We start from the raw sequence: 22820 nt of genomic DNA on the forward strand, positions 1-22820 counted from the left end.
ATGACCATGTTCGTTTAAGTTCTTTCATATGTAAATCCCAGAACTTCTTTGTAAAAGTTACATTCTCAAGTGAACTTTAACAAAAGGTGCCACGTCAGCTCAGATAATGCACTGAAGGTGTGAGGTGCCCTGTCTGAGCCCCAATGTTCACACTGATTCTAATCTAAAAAAGAGATTTACAGAATCTTACATGGATTTATGCAGTTTTTGGGCAAAATAAAATGTAATTCTGCAAGTACAAATTCACTCAACAAACTTAAATGTGGGTGTGTGCGTGGGAGGGAATGAGTATCTGAGAGAGTGTGTGTATGTGCACGTGTGTGAGTGTAAGTGTAATGGGGTATACGTCTGAGAAAGGGTGCATGTCTGGGTGTGAGTGTGGTAGTGTATGTGCTAGCGTATGAGAGAGAACTTGTGCGTGTGAGTACGATGGGGTCACCTGTCGTGTGACATGAACCCAAGGCCCCAGTTGAGGCCATCCCTATGGGTACCGAACATGGCTATCAGCCTCCGCTCATCCACTTTGCATTGTTGCCTGTCCCAAAATCCACCTTGGAGGATGGTCACCTGAAGGTCCAAGGTCAAATATCCTGGACCACTGAAGTTTTCTCCAGCTGGGAGGGAACAGTCCTACCTGTTGATTGTTGTGCGGTGTCCATTCATTCGTTGCCGTAGCCTCTGCTTGGTCTCGCCAATGTACCATGCCTCAGAGCATCCTTGTTTGCAGCATATGAGATTGACAATGTTGGCTAAGTCACATGAGTACCAACTACATACATGGTGAGTGAGTGGTGTCCCCAACAGTAATGGTGGTATCTGTGTCGACACTGTGACACATCTTGCAGCATCTGCTGCAACAAGATTGTATGGTGTTGTCCTGAAAGCAGGGCTGTTTGCTACGAACAATGATCTGTTTGAGGTTTGGTGGTTGTTTAAAGGTGAGAAGTGGAGGCGCGGGGAAGGTCTTGGCGAGGTGCTCATCCGCATTGATAACATGTTGCAGGCTGCGAAGAACATGGCGTAGTTTTTCGGCTTCTGGGATGTACTGGTCAACGAAGGGTACCCTGAAGGTTGCAGCTCGTGTCTGTCTCCTGAGAAGGTCATTATGGTTTCTCGCAGTGCCATGTCAGAACTGGTGGTCGATGATTTGAACATCGTACCACGTTCTTATGAGGTCATCCTTGAGTACTTCCAAGTATGAGAATGTATCTTTTTTAAAAAGTTCTGGGAATTACATTTGAAAGAACTGAAACAAACATGGTCATTCTAAAAGATGAAAGACTTAACAAACAATCCAGTTCTTTTTCAATTTCAGTTGCATCAAATTGTAAACTTTTGCTATAAATTCTGTGTCTTACGATCTTCTATTCCACAACCACCTGATGAAAGAGCAGCACTCCGAAAGCTAGTGCTTCCAAATAAACCTGTTGATGTATAACCTGGTCTTGTGTGATTTTTAACGTTGTCCACCCCAGTCCAACACCAGCACCTCCAAATCATCAAAATGCAACACTTAATTTTTGAGCTGCAAAACTCTCCTATTTCAGTTACAGAAGACCAACTTTCATTTCAGTTTATACTGTAGTTTCAAGAAGAAAATATACGGTCTCTTACAAATGCTTGTACTCTTTACTATAAAGTGATTTAAGCTCTGTGCTCCTTGGCTCTGATCAAAGTCAAGAGAAGTTACATGAAGCCTGTATTGTCTCCCAACTAGGTTGGAGACATTTGTCAAGTTTATGGCATCTAACCACAACGGACAACAGCAACTATCAAAGTATGCTTGCCCAAACAAACAATGCAGCCTTACAACAGGTTGAAGCTTCAAAGCAAACCGCATCAGCAACAATGGACTGATTCATACTTGCAATGTTCTTCAAACAGTCCCCCATGGAGTCATAGCACATAGAAGTGCTAAAGTGGTTTCTATCAGCACCCCGCTCCCTACTCTGTGAAAACAACTATGTTCCCACATTGCTCCCTAGTGGCCAGATTTTATCATCAGCAGAAATCTGAAAATTGCTTACACTTTCATTCAAAAAATACACAAGGAGGGGAAAGATAGAAAATACCAAGAGTCAGTCTTCATAAGACAAAATATACATACACAAATATTACTGTTTTCTTCACCCCTTAAGTCCAAATACTGCCTTCACTGATTACAATAAGAATGCTTTCCTTTAAAGTTGATATTGTAATGATTTGATTGTTTTCAATCTCAAAGAATAAAATTTGGGCAAAATTGAAGAGAAAAATCAAAAGATTGAAAAAAAAAAGTTTAGTCAATGGGTTTTTTTTTTCAAATGGTAAGACCTTTCAAAAAGCTTATGTAAAAGGAAATGATGCAATTGCACGTATGCAAGGAGTTCACTGCCCTCTTCAAGTGAAAATAAATCTGTTGACAGCTTCTTAATCTACCACATACATTTACAGTTACCAATAAAAAAGTTATGTATGGTAAATTATGAATTTTAAATTCTTAATTTTACAGATATAATTGGACAAGTTAATCCATTGGAATTTCAATGAATTTTTCTTCAACTGACAATGTTGTTCATGTCCATGTGAGTATTGATGGTACAGCAATAAATTCTACAGTTTTGAAAATTAAACCACAGCTTGGTAACAATTTGGATTAAATTTGGCAAGACACATTGCAACTGTGTAAGACTTTGGTCAAGCCACATTTGGGATACTGTGTGCAGTTCTGGTTGCCGCGCAATAGGATATGAAGGCTTCGGAGGGGGTACAGAAGAGGTTTACCAGGATCTTGTCTGGATTGGACTGTATTACCTATAAGTAGAGATTGAACAAACTTGGATAGCTTTCACTAGAGCTTCGGAGGCTAAGAGGCGACCTGATAGAAGTATATAAAACGTTGAGGGTGGATAGTCGACATCTCTTTCCCAGGGTAGAAATGTCAAATACTAGGGTCATAAGGTTGAAGATGAGAGGGGGTAAGTTCAAAGATGTGCGAGGAACGAAAGAGTTTTGTTTTACACAGAGGGGGAGGTGGTAAGAGCAGATACGATAGAGAAATTTAAGAGGCATTCAGACAGACAGACACAAACAGGTAGAGAATAGAAGATTAGAATAGAATACAGATTAGAATAGCATCATTGTCAGTACCAACGTGGTGCTTATTCCAGTGCTGTACTGATCTAGGTTCTATATACTATGTTCACAATACTTAGTTTTAAAAGATCAGACCTTAACCATTTATTATTTTCCATGGCTTCAGAATGAGAGATACAGAAGTTACCTCCATAAAGATTATAAGCACTTCTGTCTCTGATGTGAAAACACCTTTTTAAAACTACAAAACATGGCCATAATTGTTCCTGAAATTAAATTTGATAAAATAAGTTAATACCAATTGCTATTCCAAGCACTCAAAGGAAAGTGTATCTGATATTTTAAATGGACAATCAAATTTTCAAATGAAACTAAACAAAGCAATCTAAGTGATTCACAAGCACAAAAATAAGGTTTTGATTGAGAAGAAATAAACTGTCAGCTCAATAATACTGCTTCTTGAATTTGGGATAATTTTGAAATAATAAATGATATATATTAAATTAGAAGACTATCCTTAAGTAATGAACAGTCATCTAACATAAAGGACAATCAAACAAATATGTCAATGCCTAGAATCAAAAGGAAAGCTTGGTTTCTGTTTGGAAGATATTATGAGACAATTACATTGGTCAGTAAAGATTCTCCAGGGCCCATGAAGGAAATAGGATGGCAATTAATGGGATGTGTAAATTTACACAAGAGAAAGCAACTTAGGGTAGAAGATAGAGATAGGAAAACAAACACCAACTAATTGGAATCGGAATGACTTGCCTTGGATACAATTCAAAGGAATATATCAATTCAATATTAATGTATATTCTAATGTTCAAAGCTTGTGTGAAGATTTGTAGCTCGGGTGCTCGTTGTTGTGGTTCTGTTCGCCGAGCTGGAAGTTTTTGTTGCAAACGTTTCGTCCCCTGGCTAGGCGACATCATCAGTGCTTGGGAGCCTCCTGCGAAGCGCTTCTTTGATGTTTCCTCCGGTGTTTATAGTGGTCTGTCCCTGCAGCTTCCGGTTGTCACTTTCAGCTGTCCGCTGTAATGGTTGGTATATTGGGTCCAGGTCGATGTGTTTGTTGATGGAGTTTGTGGATGAATGCCATGCCTCTAGGAATTCCCTGGCTGTTCTCTGTCTGGCTTGCCTTATGATAGTAGTGTTGTCCCAGTCGAATTCATGTTGCTTGTTGTCTGCGTGTGGCTACTAAGGATAGCTGGTCGTGTCGTTTCGTGGCTAGTTGATGTTCATGTATGCGGATTGTTAGCTGTTTTCCTGTTTGTCCTATATAGTGTTTTGTGCAGTCCTTGCATGGTATTTTGTACACTACATTAGTTTTGCTCATGTTGGGTATCGGGTCCTTCGTTCTGGTGAGTTGTTGTCTGAGCGTGGCTGTTGGTTTGCGTGCCGTTATGAGTCCTAGGGGTCGCAGTAGTCTGGCTGTCAGTTCTGGCTGTATATTCTAATGAAAATAATGTGCATATGAGATCAACTTGTTGATTGTTTTCGCTTGAAGATTTTCGCATCTTTACCTAAAAACATTCTAAGACAACTGCAATTGATGATATTCTGGCCACAGTGAGAGATTGGGACCATATGGGAGAGATGAGCAAAGATCTCAAGAAAAGTGCCCTCCTGATCTGTTGTTAATAATATCTTGTATCAGGTATACGTGGCATCATAGTGATGCAAAGTTATAGGCATACCTTATTACATTAATTATGAAAATGTACATTGAGCTTGCACCGACAAACAATAAAAATAGCTGATCAACATGGAAACTGTTAATGTTCCCCTTAGAGTGAGACAGTTTTCTTTAAACTATCAATGCATTGATGCATTTCCCAGGGAGAAACTAATTTTAAGCCAATCAAATTAGAACAAGCCACAGAGGTATTGTTCAGAATGAGTAAAAGTAAAATACAGAATTGCAGATACCAGAAAGGTAAAACAAAAACAAACTGCTGGAGAAACTCAACAGGTCCAACAGCATCTGTGGAGAGAGGAACATAGCCAACACTTTGAGTCAAATATGACTCAGAGTTCAGAGCAAGAATCATACTTGGCATGAAACATTAACTCTGTTTCTCCCTCCTCAGATGCCACTGATATTGCTGAGCTTCTCCAACACTTCTTGTTTTTGTTAAAATAAACTTGGATTGGGACAATTGAAGGCTAAGGAAAGATAATAATAATTCAGAAGAATTATCCGCAAGATAGATATTGGGAGGGATGGAGAATCTTTAAAGTCCATATACAAATCTTTCTTTGAATCATACTCATTTACAAAAGGTCAATAATTTAGAATTTTTTGAGGCAATCCGTAGAACGGGAATGCCAATCCAAGTCACTAGTGAACATATCTAATTGGACTTGTATCCTTGGTAAAACTTGGATTCTTTCCTTTCTGGAGAAACCTAGAGTAGTCGAAAGAAATAGGGATGGGGAGAAGTTTTAGAAATTAATTTCACAGCTGAGGGCCTTAGCAAAAATTTAATAGTGGGTTGAGTCTGTCCTCACAATCTGCTCACCTTCACTATCATTACCATGAGCTAACACAATAAGCCACCATTTCAAAACACTGGCTTTAGATGTTGTCAGCCAAGATCCTAAGTCATTATCATATATATGTTCCATTTATCCAGGTTTTCCATCACATCCATTCTAACAATGCCGTCTTTATTTGTAATGCTTCTGAAACACCTTCCTATTACCTCAACCAAGATTTATCCTACACATTGATTTAGAATTTGTGCTCAATTAAGTCCATTTTATTTCCTAGCTATATAGTCCAAGACTTTTCTCTCTTTCCCAGACCACAGAGCTTCCTTGGCCTTACCTTCCAGCCAACTGTCCTCCATATTTGACAGATAGTCCTGTGTTATCACCAAACATATCTAACCCTCTCATCTCTAAATCAGCAATCCAAAGACAAGTGTCTTTCTAATTCATTCTTCAGTCACCTGCAATAGTCTTCTCAGAATATCTTCCCGTGCAAGATTAGGAGATGCAATACCTGTCCTTGTACTTCCTCCCTGACCACTGCTCAAGGCCCAAACCTTGTTTCCAAGTGGAACAGTGATTTACTTGTACTTCTTTCAATTTAGCATAGAATATATGCTGTTCATGATGTTATTACTTCTATACATGGTGGGCAAAGAAAAATACCAGTTCAGAACATAAGAAATAGGAAGAGTAGATCATGAGTCTGCCATTCAGTACTATCAGTACTACAGATCTTCAACTTCAAATCCGCTTTTCTGCTCACTCCCCTCGATTTTCAGAGACAATAATAATCTCTCCATCTTAACCTGGAATATAATCAGGCTATGTGTTGGAATATCCACACCAATTGAAGTATCTGCAAAGATGGACAACTCCGAGCAAACAAAATGTTGTCTTCATCTCAGTCCTAATTGATCAATCCTGTATTGTGAGACTGTGCCAGAATTCTCAACTCCTCAGGGAAACAACCTCTAAGTATCAATATTGTCAAGGCCCTTTTATTACTTTGTATGTTCACCTCTCATTTACCAAAATTCTAGAGAATATGGACCCACCGTTCATTGTAAGACCATCATAGAACTGAATAATTGTTTTATTGAACAAATATGCAATCTCATTTTGATTCATTCATGGGATGTGGGCGTCATTGGCAATGGAAGCATTTGTTGTCCAACTCTAAATATCCTCGAGAGGATGTTGGTGAGAGTAGGGTTACAATTGTGTTGGTTTGTGGGTTGTCTGTCTCCACAAAAACATTTAAAGTTCCTGGATATATTCTGTAGAGTCAGTTCTATGTTTTCTTCTGGTCTATATCAAGTCCAATTATCCAGAGACCAAAAGAGTTGGGTCATCATATACTCTTGTAAATACCAAACTTCGAAAACTTTACTTTTAGTTAAAACGTAGAGTGTTGACTTTTATATCATTTTGGAGGGGTTCACCCTCTCACATCATCTCACTAGCATGGAGCTGTCAGTTCTGAGACTATTCTTGACAATCTATATCAAAAAGTAGCACAAAAAAGCCATAAATAAGTAACAACCTCTGAGAAGAAAAATATAGATTCCTGTACACTGATCAAATTTATCAATTTCAACAAAAACAAAACATACAAATTTATACAGTTTCACAGCATGTAAAGTATTATTTAGCATATAAAAATCACCCTCCCCCTCATTGTTGGCACCAAATAACTTATCCCATTCTGCTTGAGTGGTATGATGGTAAGGATCATTATCATCATCTTCAATGCAATCACATGGGAATCAGTCATATCATTTCACAAATATTCATCTTTAGCGCCAACAAATACATCGGATATTTCACATTTCTTGAATAATTGCACAACAATCTCTAGCCTGGTTTCATCCCAGATGCCTACAACCCATTCACACAGGACTGGTAATGTCAGACTCCATCTGCTGCCTCCCCTGGTGAATGTAGTCGTTCTTCCAATCATCGAATCATTTTCATTCTCATTTTCTCATTCTAACCTTGAAGAGTTTGTTTAGAGAGAGAATTTTGTTTTGCAACCGATTTCACAGTGACATCTAGCAGAAACTGGTGACAAGCTTATTCCATTTCAGCTGTTTATAATCAAACATGATAAAAAAGGCATAGATATGTTTTTCATGAATTATGATGTGTCAGCCACTCAAATCATGAGAAAAGTTGGACAGAAAACAGCATTAAGACAGATAGTTGATCAAAGCTGGTTAGTCCACCAGGAATCACTGCAACACTGTTTTGCAATCTAACTTCAGCAACAATATCATCAAGAAGGTTTGATCTAAACTTGTCCCAAATGAGAACTTTTTCTTTATGCAATGATTTTAATTGAAACTTAAACATTACTCAGCCATAATTTCTGTTGTTTATCATGAATAAGGACAACTACTCCTTTTGGGAAAATTAATCTGTTGAATACCAGAAATATAAGAAGCATATTGGTAAACCTTTTATTTTCATGGCCAGCTGTCTTCACTAACAGTATCTAGCAAATCAAAATGTCTGAGAATCCCTTTCGCATTTTCAAGATAGATTAATCTGCATTTATTATTTTGTCAACATTTGATCATAAACTGCTGAAAACGCCTATCAACAAGTTGTACTGGGAGTCTGAAATCTTACTCTTCCATCCTGGTACAAAATTGTTTCTCTTCAAAGCTAGTACAACATCCAGAGCTGGTACTGAAATCTACAGTGCCTATTTTTCTTGCTTGTTTCTTACGATAATTTGGATAGATCCTTGAGACAGAGGTCATTCAGGTGAGTTCCATTCATGTATTTTGAAGCTCGTCTTTCAACTGCAACCACATGCCAAGCTTCCCTTTTAGCATCTGCCTAAGCTTTACTTAAATCTTCCTGTAATTTCTAATACTGTTCTCCAATATCTTGAATTTTCCAGCTGCTTCACAATTATTTGTCTGCTCTGTAATCTACCATGCCTAGATTTGAGTCTCAGATTTTATAGCATGAAAAAGGCCCTCTGGCCCATAGTGTCCAAGACAGTTATCAAACATCCATCTACTCAACACATTTTCCAGCATTTTAACAGCATTCTGTTTCTGCTGTTCCTTCTTAATACCACATTGCCTCATTAGAGGACAGGATTGGCCAGAAAACAGCGCTTACCAATGAGGTGGCAATCCTGACAACACAAATTGATGTGTGATAACACAAGGGGTTGACTAGATTAACTCAATAAAATAGGTGACAGCCATTCATTGGTTCTTTTCTAAAAACAGTGTTCGACCTAAGTCAAATTGTTTGGTTTAAAATTTAAAGAAAGCTTAGAAATTATTGGAAAATTCTCCATGAGAACAACTCTACCAGAGTGCATTTAAATGGTGTGCTATTCTACAACTATAGGTGTGAAGCAGGGTGAGTTGACTTCAATGGTGAATGGGTGATAAATGCAAAGAATTTGAATTTTTTTGGCCAGATTTTTAAAGTTGACATTTACATGAAATCAACAATTATTCAACTATATGTGGTAATGTAAAGGTAATTTTAATTGGTCCTGAATTTTACTAACTGTCCACATGTCGTGATATTCTCACAAACCCACATCATGACACAATAATTATCAATGGTTATCAAAGTAATTTAAGCCCAGATTCAGAGGAGCCAAAATGAATTAGTTTTGAAAACTTGAAGCAAACTAGAGTGCAATTATTATTTCATTTTCTGTGGCATGAATACATTGCCAGTTTTAAAATTAGAATTAAAATAAATTAATATTTTGCTTCCAATATTGCTTTGTAAATATATGCAAATAATTACTAAAATTAATTAGCAAATATTTTACAAAATTCAAATCAATGAGAATATAATCCACAAGAATGCAATCAACAAACCCTGGTCAGTGATGAATCTACTCGATCTAGACAATGGCTTTCATTCAACAATTGGACTAGGATCATGTAGCATAAACAGCAACCACTGAATCAGCTTTCCATTTTGTGAATGGCATGTGATTATATCATCTGGTATAATCAGTCATCTTGCATCTTACCAAACACTGCTTACAAATGCTGCCCAATTAAACTAAACTCAGGAAATGCAGTCATGGGAACATTTACTAAGTTTGAATTTATTTTGGACTCAAAAAAAAATCTGGCCCGGAAATTGATTTTTCAAATTGATTTGCCCCAAATGGGCACCTACGTTTCATTGGATTAGGGGAATTTAACAGTACATACTGACCAACCAGGAGTTTTTGTGAAATCATTAGGATGACCAAGAAACCTTTTTAATCATTCTCAAATAAAAGCTTCAAAGAGCTCTGCTAAATTCTTGCCAGCAGAGTCCACATGCCAAGAATAGTATTTTTAATACTAATGAGCTAGTTTCTGGGATGGCAACATGTTTGGTCATAACTCTTCAAATGGTATTGTACAGACTTTGTTCAATATAACAATAGCATTAGCTAGAGCACTACCAAATTAGATTAGATTACTTACAGTGTGGAAACAGGCCCTTCGGCCCAACAAGTCCACACCGACCGCCGAAGCGTAACCCACCCATACCCCGACATTTACCCCTTTACCTAATTAGCATGGCCAATTCACCTGACTTGCACATCTTTGGAGTGTGGGAGGAAACCGGAGCACCTGGAGGAAACCCACGCAGACACGGGGAGAATGTGCAAACTCCACACAGTCAGTCGCTTGAGGCGGGAATTGAACCCGGGTCTCTGGCGCTGCGAGGCAGCAGTGCTAACCACTGTGCCACCGTGCCGCCCACAAATGAAATCTGACATCAAGCATTACAAGGAGTTGTACAAGCCAGTGGTCAAAAAATGGATCAAAAAGGAACTTTAGGGAAAGACCTAAAAAAGGAAATAGGAGCAGAGAAGGGGAGAGGGTTGGGGAGCAAATAGACTGTAGAAAGTCAGGAATACTCAACAGCTAGAATTGGAGGAATGCACAGATTTTACAGCATTATTGGGCTGGAGGAAGGTAAATACTTAGGGAGGGGTCAAAGCCATGGAGAGATTTAAAAACAGGGATGAGTATCTTTAAACAGATTTTCTGCCAGACTAAGCAACTAATATAAGTCTGTAGGCACAGAGATGAGGGGTAACTAATAAATGGAGATCTATTTATTTGCTCGCGGGAGGCAAGTACTGTAAGCAAAGCCAGCATTAATTGCCCATGGGCTAGTGATGGCTAGCTACCTTTTTAAACCACAGCAGTCAATTGGAGTGTTTTTATTTTGAGAGTTGTGTACAAGGTCAAATTTGTGAAACATGCAAGGTAGGAGACAATCAGAACATTGGAATAGTCAAGTGACATTAGATGGCAGAGTTAGCAACTTGAATTGACTGCCAATCCGTGTCCTTCCCCAAGTCTTCTGAAGGCACATAATTTCCCTCCATAGCAGAATCTATGTCAGTAATCATCAGCTATGCAAAGTTATAAACTTCCACTTTAACACCCAAAACCTCTATTCAAAACTTAATATTTTAAGTATGAACCAAATAATGCCCACTAAGCTATGCACTGTCCACAAAGATAGGTGATCAACACTGTGCAAGGTTCTAAATAATAGTCATTGAAATTGTGTACAGATGCCATGTTTTGGCCATTATCACTGTGCAAAGTCCCCAAATATTCATACTCTGTTCAAAAACATTCCTCATCTCACCTCTATCTCTTCTGCCAAACACCTTAAATAAATATCACATGCTTATTGTCCTTGCCATCAAACAGCTGGATCAATTAAACCGACACATCCTTTTTCATAATTTCAAACATCTCTAAAACACTCCAGTTCAATTAAAATAAAGAGGCACAACTTGTTAATCCTAATTCACTGGACATAAATTTACAGTTTTTGTATCATTCTACGAAATCTTTCTAAATCTAGTAAGGTTCCAACAACACAGACAAAACTAAGAAAGAGGAAATACTTGGGTAATATGAGCAGCTAGGAGCTAAATTTAAAACAGAACTCAGAATGGCACCAATTCCTGGATTATTCTTGGATCCATGAGCAAACTATCATAGGGGAAACAAGATTAGAATGTTAAATATGCAGTTCAAAGATTGATATGGGAAAAATGGGTTTGGACTCGTGGGGCACTGATACCAGATCTGGGGAAGGAGGGAGCAGTATAATTGGGGGCGGGGGGGGGGGGCTTCTGTAGAACCAGGCTGGGACCAGGTGGTGTTCTGGTGAGTGATACACAGGGTTTGAAATGAAGCAGTGGGAGTAATGGATCAAGTAAGGGAACATGTGAAAAATTACAGGGAGGAGACTAAGGTAACAATAAGCACAATGATAACTGGAACATGGCAGGAAAGCATAGAATATACAAACGGATGAGTGCACCCACAGGTAAATCCAGAAATTGCAAAGATTATTTTAAAAGACAGAACTAAGGGCCCAGTATCTCGATATCTGTATTCACAACAAAGCATATAACTGTCAGCTCAAACCAAAATAAATATATGATCTAACAGCCATTACAGAGACAAAACTACAAAATAACAAAGACTGAGACTGGGATATTGGCAAACACGCAATATTTTGGAAACTTGGAAAATATAATGGAATAACATGGCTAAGGGTCTCATTAGTACAACAGTGATTTTTTACAGTCATTTGTTTCTCTCAGAAGATCATCAGTCTGTAATTCTCTTCCCCAAAAAGCAGTGGAAGCAGGCTGACTGAATATTTTTTAAGGCTGAGCTCAATAAATTCTTGATTGACTAAGAGAATAAACAGAATATAGGAGGCCACGATCAAAAACCAAAGGAACTGGAGATGCTGGAAATCAGAAACGAAAACAAAAATTGTTGGAAAAAATCAGCAGGTCTGGCAGTATTTGTGGCGACATATTAGAGAGGCCACAATCAGATGAACCATGATCTCATCAAATGGTGAGCAAGCTTAAGAGACTGCACTTGCTCTAAACTTCAATTTTTATATGTACATGGAATGTAGGCATCACTGGCAAGGTCAGAATATATTGACCATTGTCAGTTGCCCTAAATTAAATGGCTTGCAAGGTCATTTCAGAGAGCGGTTAAGAGTCAACTATGTTTTTGTGGATCTGGAGCCACATGTAGGCCAGACCATGCAAGGATTGCAGATTCCTTTACTGAAAGGGCTTTACTGAACAAAGTGGATTTTTCCAACAATCGACAACGTTCAGGTGATCACCATTAGATTTTTTTTTAAATTCCAGAATTCACTGAATTATAATTTCACCTTCAGCTATAATGGGATTCAAATCTATGCCCCAAGATCAGAAGCCTGGTGTTCTGATCTGGTGACGTTACCACAACACCATCATCTCTCTAATGTTCATATGTTTATAATTGCTGAACTCCTTATTTTGTTACTAAAATGCAATCTGTTACTATCTGTTGTAAAATTATATACCTATTCCGCAAGTTTTTCATGTAATTTTCCAATTTTATTGTAGCTTGTCACCAAATCTAGAAAACATGCCTCGAATTCAAATGTGAAAATTTTGAATTTTGAACAACTGTGGTCCTAATATTGATTCTGATAAAAAATCACTTTCTCTGAATGGTTAAACTCATCACCAATCTCAAACTTACTGTTTTACAGCCAAAAAGCTGTTTGCTCTGCAATCTATCCCTGACTCCTCAAACATTGTCTTTCTTCACGAGGCTATTATGCAATACTTTCTCAAAAGCCAGATTATCATTGTTTACATTCTTTCTGTTGTCAAAAATTCAGTAATGTTGTCGAGCAAACTTTATCCTTTTCATGTCCTATGCAAAATATTCATTATTATATTTTTGGTATCTAGATGCTTTTCTATTTTCTCCGAGTAGGAATACATCTCCTAAATATAAACAGGAGGTGCAGCCTTGTTAGTCAGGACAATATAACGGTGGTTGAAAGAACTTTTGACGAGGAATTGTCTACTGAGGTAGTATGGGCTGAGTTTAGAAACAGGAGAGGAGAGGTCACACTGCTGGGAGTTTCTTATCGACCTCTGCAGAGTTCTAGGGATGTGGAAGAGAGGATCGGCAAAACGATTCTGGGTAGGAGTGAAAGGAATATGGTGGTCATTATGGGGGACTTTAACTTCCCCAACATTGACTGGAAATACTATAACTCTAGTACGTCGGGTGGATCTGTTTTTGTCCAATGTATGCAGGAGGATTTCCTGACACAATGTCAAAGGCCCGACAAGAGGGGAGGCTACACTGGATCTGGTGCTTGGTAATGAACCAAGTCAGGTGTTTGATTTAGTGGTAGGTGTGCACTTTGGAGAGAGTGGCTATAATTCAGTTACATTTAGTTTAGCGTTGGAAAGGGATAGGTACATGCCACAGGGCAAGCGTTATCGATGGGACAAGGTCAATTATAATGCGATTAGGCAAGACTTTTATGATGCATAGAATGGGGTAGCAAATGCAGGGGATGGGGACAATCGAAATGTGGAGCTGGTTTAAGGAACAGGTATTGCGTGTCCTTGATAGGTACATCCCTGTCGAGCAGGGAGGAAGTGATCAGGTAAGAGAACCATGGTTTACTATATAAATTGCATCTCTTGTTAAGAGGAAGAAGGAGGCTTATATGATGATGAGACGAGATGGTTCAGATGAGGTGATAGAGAGTTACAGATTAGCTACGAAGGATTTAAAGAGAGAGGTAACAGCAAAGACAGACATGTGCAGTCTTTAGCAGGTAGAATAAAGGAGAACCCTAAAGCTTTCTATAGGTAAGTGAGGAATAAAAAGATGACTCGGATAGGGTCAGTGAAAGACAGAGGTAGGAAATTGTGAGTGGACACTGTGGAGATTAGAGAGGTGCTAAACAAATATTTCTTATTGGTTTTCACTCAAGAAAAGGAGAATACTGTTGAGGAGAAGAATGAGATACGAGATATTAGACTAGAAAGGATTGAGGTTAGGAAGGAAGAGGTGTTACCAATTCTAGAAAGAGCGAAAGGAGACAAGTCCCCTGGACCGAATAGAATTTATCTGAGGATTCTCTGGGAAGCTAGGGAGATGGTGTTGGAACCTTTGGCTTTGATCTATGAGTCGTCATTGTCTACAGGTTTAGTACCAGAGGACTAGAGAATTGCAAATGTTGTGCTCTTGTTCAAGAAGGGCAATAGAGATGACTGAGGTAATTATAGACCAGTGAGCCTTACGTCTGTTGTAGGAAAATGTTTAGAAAGGATTATGAGAGATAGGATTTATAGTCACCTAGCAAGCAACAACTTGATTGCAGATAGTCAACATTGTTTCGTCAAGGGCAGGTCATATCTCACAAACCTCATTGAACTTTTTCAGAAAGTGACCAAGCATGTGGATGAGGGTAGGGCAGTTGACGTGGTGTACATGGACTTCAGTAAAGCCTTTGGTAAGGTTCCCCATGGTAGACTGTTGGAGAAAATGCAGAGGCATGGGATTAAGGGTGATTTAGCAGTTTGGATTAGACGTCTTTCTGTAAGGCAGTGAGTGTTGATGGAAAATATTCAGCTTGGAGTCCAGTTACTAGTGGTGTGCCATAAGGATCTGTTTTGGAACTGTTTGTCATTTTTATAAATGACATAGACGCAAGTATAGGTGGATGGGTTAGTAATTTTGCAGATGACACTAAAGACAGTGGGATAGTTGACAGTGTGGAAGAATGTTGCAGGGGGGACTTGGATAAACTGCAGAATTGGGCTGAGAGGTGGCAAATGGAGTTCAATGCAGATAAATGTGAGATGATGCACTTTGGGAAGAATAACAGGAAGGCAGAATACTGGGTCGATGGAAAGATTCTAAGTAGTGTGGAAGTGCAAAGGGATCTCGTAGTCCACGTACATAGATCCCTGAAAGTTTCCACCCAGGTTGATAGTGCTGTTAAGAAGGCACACTGTGTTAGGTTTGATTGGTAGAGGGATTGAGTTCCGGAGCCGTAATGTCGTGCTGCAACTATACAAAACGCTAGTGCGACCGCACTTGGAATATTGTGTACAGTTCTGGTCGCCCCATTACAGGAAGGATGTGGAAGCATTGGAAAAGGTGCAGAGGAGATTTACCAGGATGTTGCATGGTCTGGAGGGAAGGTCTTATGAGGAAAGGCTGAGACACTTGGGTCTGTTCTCATTGGAAAGAAGAAGGCTAAGAGGGGATTTGATGGAGACATACAAAATGATCAGAGGATTAGATAGGGCAGACAGTGTTTCTTTCCTAGGATGATGACGTCAACTTGTACGAGGAGGCATAGCTAAAAATTGAGGGGTGATAGATTTAAGACAGATGTCAGAGACAGGTTCTTTACTCAGTGGTAAGGGTGTGGAATGCCCTGCCTGCCAATGTAGTTAACTCAGCCACATTAGGGAGATTTAAACAATGTTTGGATAAGCATATGAATGATGATGGGATAGTGTAGGTAGGTGGGCTTAGATTAGTTCACAGGTTGGCGCAACATCGAGGGCCGAAGGGCCTGTTCTGCGCTGTATTGTTCTATGTTCTATCCTGCTGATAATGCTAATCTGGTTGGTTACTATCCCTAGATATAGTCTGTATTCACTCTTAAATACAGCTTTTGCACTTTATCTAAATACTTGCTAATTTTAAAAATGTGTACTAAATTTCTGTGCACCAAGAAAAACAATGTCAGCCTCCCCATTAAAGTCTATAATCGCAGGTATGATTCTCGTAATTTCCCTCTCAACATTTGCTGAGTTCTCGAAACTATTTCAGATTGTGTACTCAAAACCGAATGTAATACTCCAGCTGAGGTTTTGTATACTTTCTGTGATTCACACTTATCCTTCTAATTCCAAAGATTCTATATGCTTCTTTTGTAAACAAGCTAAATTTACCCTGCCACATTCAGAATTTCCAGTGTAAATCTCAGATACCTCTGTTCTTGCATCTTGTTTTAAATTGTACCATTAAATTTGAAGTGTCCTCACTTTTATTATCAAAACACATCAATTTGTAACTGGTCTATTGCCATGTGTCTGTCCATTTCACCAGTGCGGCTTCCTGAAATTTGTAACAATCCTCCACACTACTTACTACTTTTCCAAATTTGTGCCATTTGCAAACCTGAAAATTAGGCTATCTATACTTAAGTCAGGTCATGAATATAGATCAAAAAGAACAGTAGCCCTAATACTCATATTTTGGGGACATCACTTCAAACGTCCCTCCAGTCTGAAAGTTAACCATTCATCCAAATGTCCATTAACACAATGTGTTTTCTTAACCACTAACTAAAACACCGTGCACAGTTCCCAAGCTCTGTTCCTTAACAACATGAGCCGTTCCCAGGCTCTGTCTGGTAACACTGAGCTCTGTCCATTAACACAAGGTGTGGTACCAAAGCTTCACCCATTAACGTAGGATGCAGTTTCCAAGCTCCACTCATGAATACAGGGTGTAGTTCCCAAGCTCCATCTATCAATACATGATGTAGTTCCCAAGTTCCATCCATTAACATAGAGTGTAGTTCCAAGCTCCATTCATGAATACAGGGTGTAGTTCCCAAGCTACATCCATTAATAGATGGTGTAGTTCCCAAGCTCCACTATTGAATATAGGGTGTAGTTCCCAAGCTCCACTCATTAACACACCCATGTAGTTCCCAAGCTCCATCCATTAACACACGGTGTAGTTCCCAAGCTCTATTCATTAACACACTGCCTATTTCCCAAGTTATATCCATTAACAATGTGTGCATTTCTCCAGCTCTGTTCACTAACAATATTTCCAGTAACTAAACATAGAAAATAGGACAAGGAGGAGGCCATTCACTCTTTGAACCTACTCCACCCTACATTATGATTGTGGCTTATCATCCAACTCAATGGCATGGTCCCACCTTTCCTCATTGATCACGACAGCCCCAAATGCTAGACCCAATTCCTTCTTGAAATCACACAATGTTTTGGCCTTGACTGCTTTCTGTAATACTGAATTCCATAGGTTCCCACTCTCTGGGTGAAGAAATTTCTTGTGATTTTAGGCATACTTCCCTCTATTAATTTAACCATTCATCACTGATTTCTATTTTGTCCATTACGTAATTGTCCATTAATGCTGATTTCTCAACTACAAACTCCAACACTTTGTACAGTTCCCAACTCTGTTCATTAATAACTTGCTCAATTTCCATGCTCCATCCACTAATACTGTGCACAAGTTCTATCCGTTAACTGTTTTATTATTCCCAAATAATCTTTGTTAAAACTGTGAGAAGTGTTCAGACATGGGAATGATGGAGTTTAGTTAAAAAATAGAGGGAAAGGATGGTTGAAATATACAATAATGTTTTAGCTGAAGACGAGGTTGCCAGTTAACTCAGCTCCAGAATAAATCAGGAGCTTGAGAATGCATTTACTGCTAACCAAAAGAGGGATTGGTCAAGGAGAGATTGATGCACCATAAAAACAATACAGAAACCTATAATCAATCATGGAGTTAAGGAAAAAGTGGAACATTTGAATGTATAAAAAGGAATGATTTGATTAAAAATTAGTAACTGTCAGAGGATGCTGTCCCTGTTTATTGCATTAAAATATTGAAATAAAAGCAGAACAAGAAATAAGGACTGAGTCAACCTGTCATTTTAATTTGATTTAACTTAATGGAACTTGACTGACACTGTGGACAGTTCAAAAATGCCATACCTTTCCACGAATTACAGCTCCCAAACAATACTGTGCATTTTCCACAGCTAATGCTTCAATCACTGCTCTTAGATACCAAATAGTTAAAGTTTTGAATTTTCAAAAAACCTTTCATGGGATAAGGGTTTTACTGGTGAAGCTTTTCATAAATGTTGAGCTGTCTTCTTGAGCCACTGAAGTCCTTGGGGTATAGGTACACACATAAAGCTGTTAGGAAGGGAGTTCCACAGTTTTGACTCAGTGACAGTATATGAAACAGCTAAATATTCAATTTCATTTAAATGAAAATAACAGAACATGAATAAATAAAAATGTTATCTTGCCTGAAAGAATGGCTCTTGGACAGCCCTGTTCATTTTCTGCTCAGCATCTTGTAACATAGGGGACTTTGATTCATATACTTCTAGCTCTTTTTGAATAGAGCCATTCTTGTCATCAACAAATGAATTTGGAGACAGACTTGACAAAGGTAATTTTTTTGTTGAAAGATCGACTTCTGCTTCATTTTCTCCTGAATAACAATCACTATCAGTTCCATACGAATCTGCTAAGAATACAAGTTCAGCTTTGAAAATCCCTTCTAATGATCCAGATTCTTCAGCAGATACATCCCCTCCCTTATTCGACCAGCTTTGGCTTATCTCCGCCTGTTGCACAGGAGTTCTTCTATCAATGGTATCTGTCATCGTAACATCAGTTGAGGGCAGTTCTTCAGTGATATGCAAAGGCTGCAAGAAAAGTTTTCAATAGATTGGTTTCTTTACATCCTAGATTCAGATGATAATGTTTATGAGATAGTGAATCCACAACACAGAACATTAGCACATAAAAGATACATTTTAAAGGGGCTTCAGGACCAGGGAGATGATAGAAGCAGATTCGACAGCAAAGTTTAAGAGGCACTTAGACAACCACAAGAACAGGCGGGGAATAGAGGAAGACAGAGTATGTGGAGGCAGGTGAGATTATATTAGAACTGAAACATCTATTAGTTACAGCTATTTGTGAATAAGCTCTAATCCTATTAAAAAGTCATATCAATAGTTATCTGAGAACATATAAAGTTAAAAATCACACAACACTAGGTTATAATACATCAGATTTATTTGGAAGCACTAACTTTAGAAGCACTGCCTCTTCATCAGGTGGTGGTTTTCATCACAACCACCTGGTGAAGAGGCAGCGCCTAAAAAGCTAGTGCTTCCAAATAAACCTGTTGGATTAAAACCTGGTGTTGTGTGATTTTTAACTTTGTCCACCCCAGTCCAACACTAGCTCCCCTCAAATCATGAGAATACGCAGTAATAGTAATGTGATTTTCAACATTGTAAAACCATTTAAAATATGATAAATGCAGTTTGGTAATTATTTTAGGAAAATAGTCACCCAATGTAGTGTGGGAGAAGATGATCTAAATATACATCAAGACAGCAAGGCTATGAAGGCATTGAGCATTGACTTGATACTCATTGTCATTAATATTAAGAGGGCAGCACAAACAATCTGTATTAGCACTTCATAGTTTGCATTCTACTGGTGGAAATCACTTAATAACATCATCTGTTTAATGGAAGAAAAGAATGCATGTCAAAAATTATGATGTTACCTCATTCATTATTGAGGATGTTTTTTGTGGCTTTCTAGGACAAGGTGAGGATCTGGTGGTATTGATGACCTGAATGTGAACAGGAAGTCTTCGAACAGATGGTATAAATGTGAAAGCCAGGGGTTGAGCTGTTTCATTAACATGGACCTATGAATTTAATATATAAATAAAAAAGCAAATAATTTTTTAATTAGTTTTTCTGTCCTATCAAAGATGTTGACAGTGTTGATGATAACAATGAAGAACAGCAGATTATATGTTACTTAGATTTGTTTTTAATGGCTTTATGGCATTTTCTCATATCATAGCTAAAAGAAGTCAGCAAAATATCACATCTAATGGTGAATAAAGGACAGACACGATGCAAGCAAACATAGTCAATGTAACTTTCCCAATCTAAAATGAAGTACAAGAGAGACACTCAAAGAATAGAAAACTGATACAGTATTAAAAATGACAATAAGTAGTCAAAGAAAAGATCCAGATTTAAAAGTTCAAGAGCATTTGGGACAGAACAGGATTATGACTTCTAAAATTACTCTTATGAAACCCAAAGTAAGAAATTAGTTTTCAACATTCAGCATATATATTTATTTATATGGGACACAAACATTTGTAGACACACCTTTTTGGATTTGCATTTTCCAATAGCATAGATTTTTATTATGAAAATCAATTACTTGGTAACAGCCATGGTATTGGGAAAGGTTGGTAAATCTTCATTCATTATGTGTTGAACAAAGGTTTATAAAATCATGAGGGGCATGGATAGGATAAATAGATAAAGTCTTTTCCCTAGAGTGGGGGAGTCCAGAACTAAAGGGCATAGATTTAGGGCAAGAGGGCAAGATATAAAAAGGATTTCAGGGGCAACTTTTTCAAGCAGAGGGTGGTGTGTGTATGGAATGAGCTGCCAGAGGAAGTGGTGGAGGCTGGTACAATTGCAGCATTCAAAAGGCATTTGGATGGGGAGATGAATAGGAAGGGTTTAGAGGGATATGGGCCAAGTGTTGGCAAATGGGAATAGTTTAGGTTAGGATAACTGATCAGCATGGATGAGTTGGACTGAAGGGTCTGTTTCCATGCTGAACATCTCTAGGACTCTAGGACTATTGCATATGTTTCCACAATTTTTGATGCAGTGCATTTCAATTACACCAATGATTAAACAGTTCCTCATTTCATCTCTGCTTCTTTACCTAAGCATCTTAAACCTGTGTTCTGAATAATGATTGTTCAGCCTCTAGAAACAGTTTCTCATTATTTACTCCAATAAACCTTGCATGAATTTGAAAGCATCTTTCAAATCCCTCCATCCCAAATTTAAAGAGAACAAGCACAGCTCCTCCAAAACCCCATATAACTAAAACTACTTATAGCATCATCCCAGAACTGAAGATAATAATCCAGCTAATGTTCAACTAGTGTTCCACAAAATTAGAACATAATTTTGTTGCTTATCTCCACTGTCCTTCAATTAATAAAACCAATAATCCATTAGCAAGCTTCTTAATTTGTCCAACCAGCTTCAAAAAAATTAGGTACCTACAGATGCAAGTTTGTTGGATCCTATGCTCCCTTTAAAATGGTACAGTTTAGTTTACATTGGTTCTAAGCATCCTTCCAAAATGCCTCACCTCCCTACATTAAATTTCATCAGCTATATATTTGCCCATTTCACCAGTTCATGTCCTCCTGAAGTCTGTTTTAACCCCCTTTATGCTTATTATATTTAACATTTCATTTCATAATTCTATTAGATTTAAAGTAATGATGGAAAAGGATAGACCAGATCTAAAAGTTTAAGTTCTAAATTGAAGAAAGGCCAATTTTGACAGTATTAGGCAAGAATTTTCAAAAGCTAATTGGGGGCAGATGTTCGCAGGTAAAGGGACAGCCGGAAAATGGGAAGCCTTCAGAAATGAGATAACAAGAATCCAGAGAAAGTATATTCCTGTTAGGGTGAAAGGACAGGCTGGTAGGTATAGGGAATGCTGGATGACTAAAGAAATTGAAGGCTTGGTTAAGAAAAAGAAGGAAGCATAAAGTGGTATAGACAGGATAGATCGAGTGAATCCTTAGAAGAGTATAAGGGAAGTAGGAGCATACTTGAGGGGGAGATCAGGAGGGCAAAAAGGGGACATGAGATAGCTTTGGCAAATAGAATTAAGGAGAATCCAAAGAGTTTTTACAAATACATTAAGGACAAAAGGGTAACTAGGGAGAGAATAGGGCCCCTCAAAGATCAGCAAGGCAGCCTTTGTGTGGAGCCGCAGAAAATGGGGGAGATATTAAATGAGTATTTTGCATCAGTATTTGCTGTGGAAAAGGATATGGAAGATATAGACTGCAGGGAAATAGATGGTGACATCTTGAAAAATGTCCATATTACAGAGGAGCAAGTGCTGGATGTCTTGAAATGGGTAAAGGTGGATAAATCCCCAGGACCTGATCAGGTGTACCCTAGAACTCTGTGGAAAGCTAAAAAAGTGATTTCTAGGCCTCTTGCTGAGATATTTGTATCATCGATAGTCACAGGTGAGGTGCTGGAAGACTGGAGATTGGCTAACATGGTGCCACTGTTTAAGAAAGGTGGTAAGGTCAAGCCAGTGAACTATAGACCAGTGAGCCTGACGTTGGAGGTGGGCAAGTTGTTGGAGGGAATCCTGAGGGACAGGATGTACATGTATTTGGAAAGGCAAGGACTGATTAAGGATAGTCAACATGGTTTTGTGCATGGGAATCATGTCTCACGAACTTGATTGAGTTTTTTGAGGAAGTAACAAAGTGGATTGATGAGGACAGAGTGGTAGATGTGATCTATATGGACTTCAGTAAGGCGTTCAACAAGGTTCCCCATGGGAGACTGATTAGCAAGGTTAGATCTCACGGAATACAGGGAGAACTAGCCATTTGGATACAGAACTGGCTCAAAGGTAGAAGACAGAGGGTGGTGGTGGAGGGTTGTTTTTCAGACTGGAGGCCTGTGACCAGTGGAGTGCCACAAGG

At 38.5% G+C, this 22820-nt stretch overlaps 1 protein-coding gene across 7 annotated transcripts in view; it reads right to left on the bottom strand.

Annotated features, from left to right (window-relative positions):
* LOC122542073 (muscular LMNA-interacting protein) overlaps positions 1-22820 on the bottom strand; it is a 174637-nt gene that overhangs the window by 98214 nt on the left and 53603 nt on the right. For all 7 annotated transcript variants that reach the window (XM_043679432.1, XM_043679424.1, XM_043679442.1 and 4 more), the window contains 2 exons: positions 19812-19958; positions 18529-18933 (listed from right to left, as the gene is read on the bottom strand). In XM_043679432.1, the coding sequence (XP_043535367.1) occupies positions 18529-18933; positions 19812-19958 (552 nt within the window). The remainder of the gene's footprint in view (positions 1-18528; positions 18934-19811; positions 19959-22820) is intronic.

The sequence above is a fragment of the Chiloscyllium plagiosum genome, chromosome 3 (assembly GCF_004010195.1).
Source record: "Chiloscyllium plagiosum isolate BGI_BamShark_2017 chromosome 3, ASM401019v2, whole genome shotgun sequence".
Taxonomy (NCBI): domain Eukaryota; kingdom Metazoa; phylum Chordata; class Chondrichthyes; order Orectolobiformes; family Hemiscylliidae; genus Chiloscyllium; species Chiloscyllium plagiosum.